This window comes from Muntiacus reevesi, chromosome X, assembly GCF_963930625.1.
Source record: "Muntiacus reevesi chromosome X, mMunRee1.1, whole genome shotgun sequence".
Classification (NCBI taxonomy): Eukaryota; Metazoa; Chordata; class Mammalia; order Artiodactyla; family Cervidae; genus Muntiacus; species Muntiacus reevesi.
The window spans coordinates 116,561,973-116,570,150 of record NC_089271.1 but is presented as its reverse complement, the minus strand read 5'-3'; the positions used below and the strand labels follow the sequence as shown (position 1 = coordinate 116,570,150).

The window sequence follows — 8,178 nt, the reverse complement described above, 5'->3', positions numbered from 1 at the left end:
TTTGAGAATGAGGGAAGAGGTGACTGAGAGAGAGATGTTTTATGTGGGCTTTCGTGGCCCCGACTGGAACATCACAATGTCTTACTTCCCCTCAAGAGTCTCCTGAGTAGAACGACATGGGCAAGTGACTTTGTAGTTTAGTCTGGAACTTTCACCCTCCAGATTCCACCCTCAACCCAAGCACACAGAGGAACGGTTGTAGAGTGCCTGTCTCCACAGGGAGGCAGGTCACTGCTGCAAATAGTCAGTGTCATCTTGGATCAGAGGGATTTGGATCCTGGCTCTGCCTGCTGCTCAGTGGCAACGTGACTTGGGGCAAATCACTTTCCTCTTTGGGCCTCAATTCCCTTTTGGTTAAATGGCATCTGGGATTTTGAGGATTTAAGGGAGACCAGCGTGTACGTTTGGATCACATAGTCGATGCTTAAAATGGAGCAGGCCTGGTGTGATTTCTGCTTATGGCACACCCTGCTGCTCCTGAGGCTGACATGGGAGATCCTCTTGAGCTCAGGACTTCTGGGATCCAGGGCACCCTGTGATCATCCACAAGGGAATATCCCAGCAGCAGGGGACCACCAGGTGGCCTATGGAGGGGTCTGAAATGGAGCAGGTCAAAATTGCCCTCCTGATCAGTACCACATTGTGCCTGTGAGTAGCCACTGCCCTCCAGCCTGGGCAACATCGCTAGACCCCGTGCCCCCACCAAACAAACAAATGAAGTTGTTAGCTGTTATATTAAGGTCAGCAGTCAGGGCTGTGGAATGGCCTCACTCCCGGGCAGGATGGAGCATGACTGCTAACAAGAGAGAGTTTCTGAAGTCTGAAGTCAAGGTGGAGTGAGTGTGGAATGAAAGACCTCAGAAATGGTGGTTTGGGGTCTTTCTGGAAGGGAGGAGCATGTCTTGGAGTCCCTCTTTTTTTTTTTTTCCTCTTTTTTTTTTAATTAAACTTTTCATTTTGATGTTACTGTAGATTGACAGGCAGTTGAAAGAAATAGAGATGTCTCTTTCCCCTTTCCCTCATTTCCCTAGTGGTGTGAAGTGAAAATCGCTCAGTCGTGTCTGACTCTTTGCAGCCTCGTGGACTGTAGCCCCCCAAGCTCCTCTGTCCATCGGGATTCTCCAGGCCAGAATAGTGGAGTGGGTTGCCATGCCCTCCTCCAGGGGATCTTTGCCACCCAGGGATCAAACCCTCGTCTTTTATGTCTCCTGCATTGGCAGACGGGTTCTTTTTTTTTTTTTTTCCATTTATTTTTATTAGTTGGAGGCTAATTACAATATTGTAGTGGTTTGTGCCATACACTGACATGAATCAGCCATGGATTTACATGTATTCCCCATCCTGAACCCCCCTCCCACTTCCCTCCCCATCCCATCCCTCTGGGTCATCCCAGTGCACCAACCCTGAGCACTTGTCTCATGCATCCAATCTGGACTGGCGATCTGTTTCACACTTGATAATATACATGTTTTGATGCTGTTCTCTCAGATCATCCCACCCTCGCCTTCTCCCATAGAGTCCAAAAGTCTGTTTTATACACCTGTGGGCAGACGGGTTCTTTACCACTAGCACCACCTGGGAAGCCTCAAACAAGCTGGTATGAACATTAAATTGTTTGTTAAATTCTTTTTATGGTCGTTGCTTTAAAATCACAGTCAGATAATTCTGATACCTAATTCATTTTGGAGTTAGTGTCACTTGGTTGTCTTTTGTCATTCAAGTTGTGAATCTCCTGCTTCTTTGTATGAAGGGTAGTTTTCCATTGTGTCCTGGACTTTTGGCCTCATGTTAGGAGACAGTGGGTTCTGTGGAAGCTTGGTAGTGTAGCAGGCAGTCTCCCTGTTTGGGTTTGGAGAGCAGGCCCTGGCCTTCTGCTCTGGGCTGCGGTTGTGAAGACAGCGTGATTTTCAGAGCCTTTGTGGGGCCTTTACCTTGCTTGGTTTATTGCAGGCTACTGGGGCTTCCTTGAGTTCCTGGGGAAATGGAAGGAGTTTCCCCAGGCCAGCCCACCTTGGGATTCTAGGTGAGGGAAAGGATTCCCCCTGCTGCCCCCAGAGACAGGAATGTTTGCTATGTGGGGAGCTTCTGGAGGCAAGAGGCAGGGACCAGTGGGGATGGGGAGTATTTCCTGGGCCTGGGCTCTTTGTGGCCTGATTCCCTTTGCTGGTGCCTCCCAGCAGAAGAGTGTCTCTTGGGGGAGTGGGGAGGGCAGTTTCAGGCCCAGGAGAGAAGCAGTGCACTTCCTTGGCAGTGAATGGCAGTGAATGTCTTTCCTAGGGGATAGGAGTCTTGGGTCCTTGAGTGACCTAGGACTACCCAACTATTCCCTTCATTGTTTTTTTCAGATTAAAGCTGAAAGAAATCTGATATGAAGTGTGATCTCACCATCTCCACTGTGTCTGAGAGCCCCTGTAAAGACTGTTAGAATGAATTTCCTCTCCAGTGTAACCCAGGAAAATTATATCAACATAAAAACATATCAAACTAGAAGGACTGACAGGCATCTTTTACTTTAACCAGTGAAACAAGGGAGGATTTTGTTATTTTTTTTTCATTTTCCAAGATTATGGACAGGCATAAGCAGGTAGGTTATATGACTTTTTGGCAATGGCCAACTCCACCCTGGTGCAGCTCTTGTCAGCATCCACAGCCATTTGGACAAATCCAGGCCATTTCTGTGCCTCCCCAGTTGCCTACCAAGTAAAAAACTCATTGTGTTTTTGGAAGCCAGGGTGGGTTTTAGGTATTTATCTGCCAGCCTTCTGATGGTTGGTATGGGCGTGTTAGGACTGACTTTAGAGGTTCCTTTATCCATGACTGGTTGATTCCACAGACAGCTTTCAGAAGAGAGCACAGCTGAGAGGGCCTGAAAAAGATGAGGAAATTCACTTAATCCAGTGGACCTAGGGACTTCTTGCCCCACACCCCTGCCACCTCCCTGCCACACACACTTGTTTTAGCAAGTGGTCATAAGATATTGCTTTGGGGCATAGTATAATTTGAAATGTCAACCTTATCATTTCCTTCATTCTGTCATATACATGGGTCTGTGTTGAGAATCTCTGTTCTGTTCCATTGACATATTTTTGATTCTTGTTTTAGTTGCTAAATCTATAGTGTAGATCATCACATCTTGAAACAGCTCACAGTCATGGCTGTTTCCACATGTTGTTTAGTTGCTCAGTTATGTCAACTCTTTGTGACCCCATGGACTGTAGCCCACCAAGCTCCTCTGTCCATGGGATTCTCCAGGCAAGAATACTGGGGTGGGTTGCCATTTCCTCCTCCAGGGGATCTTCCTGACTCAGGGATCAAATGTGCAAGAGGATTCCTTATCACTGAGCCACCTGGGAAGTTTTCACATGGATTTTTTTATTTGATTGAATAATCTGTTCATTTCATGGCAAAATCCTGTTAAGGTTCATGACTGTGCTTGCACTAAATTCAAAGATGTATTTTGGGATGAACTGATAGGATGGTAGTAATTAATTTTCCTGTTATGCAAGAAATGGTATTTTTAGTCTTAAAACAGAAAACAAAAAGCTTCAAGCACATTTCTCTCTAGTTTCAAAAATTATATTCATGTGTGTTTTGTAGTCAGTGTGAAATGGACACATCATTTCTGCTATTTCATATTTTATTGTTAGAGCACATAATATCTTCTTTTATGTATTTAACTTATATCCAATAGTTTTTATAAAATATCTGGGTTAATGACTTGTTATTCCAAAGAGACACCCACTTAAGACAAAGGCAATTTTTCTAATTTCCTTATGTAAATAAATTATAGTATATCAATAATATGATATAAAATGCAGCTATTGAAAATGGTGAAGGGGTCCTCTATGTATTGACCTGGAAAGAATATCCAAGAAATGATAGTTGAAGAAAGAAACTTGAAAAACAATATGTGTCTTAGTATCACATTTGTCTTTCTTCAGAGTCATCTATATTGATAAAAGTAAATGCAAAGAATAAAATCTGAAATATTTACAGCAAGCAAATGGCAGTTCTTCTGGGGTAGGAGTGTAAGATGAGGGAATAAAGAAAAAGGGTGGAGAGATGGATTACTAGTTGATCTCTGTAGATGTAATTCTTGTATTTTCTACAACAAGAATCTAAAAATGTGAGTCAATTCTATAAAATTATTTAAATAAAGAAAGTTTCCTAGAAGCATAAATTTGAGACACAGAGAGGTGCAAACATCAAGGCAGGTTGACACAGATTCGGACTGTTTCCTCCAAGAAAAGAGCACTGGGGCTCAGAAGAAAGAGCCAAACAAACAAACAAAACTCCCAAACAAACAGTGAACGAGCCTGTAACTAGAGTTCAAAGCAAGGGCACAGACTTTGCCTGGGAAGACTCTCTACCAGTCTGTGGCTTTAAGAAGTTCTCATTCAGGAGAGAAAGAGAAAGTGATGATATGCATTCTCCAGTCTCAGGCTTCCATTTTATGAGGAATACATTCCTGATCAGAACAGCAGCAGCAGAAGCAGACCTCTGCTCAGGGTGTCTGTCTGCCAGGCACTTCTCCAAAGGGCTTAACATACTATGGCTCATGTAATATCATAACAGCTTTGGTGGGTCTTACTCAGTGCCCACTTACCCAGAAGAGGGCACTGAGGTACAGAAAAAACATGTAATTGGCCCAAGGTCATACAGCTGGTATGTGGCAGAACCAGGAAGTGAACCCAATTTGTTTGGCATAAGGGCCCCAGCCTTCTACCCCTTCAGTTTGCCTCCTCTTGATCCTTGTAGAAGACAAGGGGACAATTCCCATCCCTCTATTTGTTCTGAACATTGAAAACAGTATCATAGTGCCTTTACATGGTCCTACGTGGGTGAGAGGAAACCTGGAGGGCTGAGCCTTCCCTGCCACTCAAGAAAGGGGGCACATGGCCTGGGTCCCTTGTCCAGGCATCCATATCTCGGTCTCCTCAGTTGTCATGTGAGACTGAGCAGGGCAGCCAGTGTGGGGCCAAGTCACATTTCCTCATAATAGTCATTTTAGTTCCTTAAACAGTAGCACTGTAAAAAACACAAAGCCTGATCTTCACTGTTAATAAAAACATCCTACAGAAGTCTATGTCCTACTTTGAGACAATATCCACATGGGTCACACACTTTTAACATTAACTATCTAGTTGTTTGATATCAGAGACTCACAGGGTAATATGGTGTGAGAAGTCTGACCACTCACAACTATATTTTCCTCAATTTAACACCCCATTTATGTGAATTGGTATTAAACAAAAAGCAGTAATTTGAGACTCACTGCCAAGGCTGGCAATGAGATCAAGGAAGTATAGAGAATCCTACCTTGAATTGAATTGCCTTGAAGCTTTCACTGGATGATTGGATCTTGAAACCACAATCGCTGACATTACTCAGCAGACCTGTTGAAATCCAATGAACATAGTTAGGACACTTTTTGTATTTCCTGCCATGGGAGGAGTTTTAACAGAGAGATTTTGCTCAAGTCCAGGAAGAGCCAGGACTTCTCTGGCCATCCAGTGGTTAATAATCTGCCTTCCAATGTAGGGGACAGGGATTTGATCCCTGGTCATGAAACTAAGATCCCACATACTGCAGGGTAACTAAACCCACATGCTGCAACTACTGAGCAAACACACTCTGGAACCCACAGGCCACAACTAGAGAGAAGCCCACCCACCACAACTAGAGAAGCCTGTGCGCTGCAATGAAGAGCCCGCCTACTTTAACTAAGACCAGACACAACCACATAAATAATTATTTTTTTTAAAGAGAGAGCTACCAAAAATAAATAAATAAAAAGAAAGCTCCTAAGACAAGAAAACTGAATGTCCAGGGAACAGATACACAGATGGTACCCAAACATAGGTGATAGTCTGCCCTCTCTTCCAGCGCCTCTAATTCAGTGTGTTCATGCCTGAACACGGAGTAACTCAGGTGGTGGCAGCCATGGTCAGATCTTACCACTGCACGTGACCAGAGTGTTCTGAGCCATTGTGAGTCATCATGACTCCTCTTGGTGCCTAACCAATCAGGTCCTGGGACTTAGAGAAAGGTAGTGGGAAAAGGGAAAAAGTAATTTTCTTCCCCTTTTTTGCTCTCCCTTCCAGACCAGTGGTTACACCTGTGAAAAATGTGGCCTCTCAGAATAACCTCCGTGGTAAAACATTCAGATACATTTAGCTAATGTAGCATCTTTAGCTGCCATCACAAAATGAATTGGCTTGATGAACCCCAGCCCTGCTGGGTAAAAGTTATGTGACTACCATTTGCCCACATTAGGAAAATGTTGCTACACATAGTAGTGTTTAAGAGTACAAGCTCAGGAGACATGCTGTTTAATTTCCAGTGCCAGTTCTGTGGGACCTTGGACAAGTCCTTTAAACTCTCTGATCCATAGGCTCCCCCTCCGTAAAGGGAAGAGGACAACAACACGCCCTTCCTTTAGAGTTGTGAGGATTGAATGAGATGATACTACTGAAGTGCTCAGAACAGTGTCTAGCACACAGGGAGTGCTCGGATGACCTTAGCATTCATCATTGTGGTCATCTCAGCCACAACAATTTGATGCAGCCTTAGTTGGATATACTGTATATTGAGTCCCTTCAAAGTTCACCCCCCCCCCCCCAGTAACACTGTTCCCCTCCTCTTCATCGCATTTCCAAAGACAAAGTCTTGGCGTAAGGCAAAGTTCATGCTCCTCACAATATCAGAAGGGGCAGGGCTCCTGAGTCTCAAGCTGGTCTCAACGTCATGCAACTTCCTTGGTTATGCAATTAATTGTATTCTTTCAAGAGAGAACATTTCATTTGTATCCCTGAAAGTTCTGCTAACATCTTTGAGAAGCATTGCTGGAATAAGTTGGCATGGGCCATAGTCCCAGAGAGCTAGGACAACTATTCTTGCAGCCATGTGTGAGCTCAATTCCAGTTCTCACTGGGGCTGGGGATCCCGAGGTCTGTCTGTGACCCAGATGCGAGCCAGTCTGGGCATCTAGGCCAGAAGCACTGCTGCTGGTGCTACTAACGGTGCTCATTAGTCCCTGATTAAGGAGTCATTGCCCCAAGTCAGGCACAAGACCATGAAGTTCCATAGCCTACAGACACACCATCTATGGTCTATGTCTACAGTGTTGCTGGTGGCAGAGAGGGATGTGTGCCTTCAGACCAGGACATTTTCATTAATGTAGTACAAGGCACTGATGTAAGGGTGAGCTTTGTGTCCAAATGGAATAAGGATTCATATACCAGCAGTAACATCCTGAAATTTAAAGGGTAATTGTATACTGTAAATAATTAGTACAACATTTTTCATTAATTTACAGGAATCCAGACATAATAACACTCTGCTCACTTGCTTTGGAAATCAACTTGTTAGTGCAAATGCTCCCCTACTTTACCTTATATCAAAGACACAAGCACTGATTGACATAAAATAAATGTGTGTTCAAATCCCTTCACATTGAGGATTCAATTTAAGCCACATTTCTTCATCTGTAAAGTGAAGATCATAATTGCTCCCATCCCAGAGTTTGTCAAGAAAATGTTGATAGTAAAGGATATCACTTCAGTGTTAATGTTTGCTCACAGATTTCAAGCCCTGCTACTACCCTTTCCCCTTCTTCCTACATGTGTGGGCAAGCTGATAAGAGTACCTGAGTATTCCCTCCTTTTTTATGTGTCTATTTTTTTATTAGTTATTATTTAGCATTTTGTGTACATGGATTATGCATTCATTGTGGAATATATTTCCCAATTCCTCCCTCTTATTACAAATTTTTTTAATACATATCAATTCTTTTTCAAATTCTTTCCCCATTTAGGTTGTAACATAATATCAGACAATTTCCTGTGCTATACAGTAGGTTCTTGTTGGTTATCTATTTTAAATATAGCAGTGTGTACATGTCCATCCAAAACTCCCAGTCTCTCTCTCCCCTATCCTTCCCCTTGGTAAGCATAAATTCATTCTTTAAGTCTGTGAGTCTGTTTCTGTTTTGTAAATAAGTTCATTTGTATCATTTTTTTAAGATTCTGCATATAAGCAATATACAATATTTGTCTTTCTCTTTCTGACTTACTTCACTCAGTATGACAATCTCTAGGTCCATCCATATTGCTGTAAATGACATTATTTCATTATTTTTTATTTCTGAGTAATATTCCATTGTATATATGGACCATA

At 43.1% G+C, this 8,178-nt stretch overlaps 1 protein-coding gene across 1 annotated transcript in view; it reads right to left on the bottom strand.

Moving 5' to 3' along the window:
- Window positions 1-1,431: 1,431 nt before the first annotated feature.
- ZNF75D (zinc finger protein 75D) overlaps window positions 1,432-8,178 on the bottom strand; it is a 28,152-nt gene continuing 21,405 nt past the window's right edge. The window contains exons 6-7 of the mRNA XM_065916998.1: window positions 5,320-5,396; window positions 1,432-2,866 (exon numbers count right to left, since the gene is read on the bottom strand). Of these exons, the coding sequence (XP_065773070.1) occupies window positions 2,552-2,866; window positions 5,320-5,396 (392 nt within the window). The 3' untranslated portion in view covers window positions 1,432-2,551. The remainder of the gene's footprint in view (window positions 2,867-5,319; window positions 5,397-8,178) is intronic.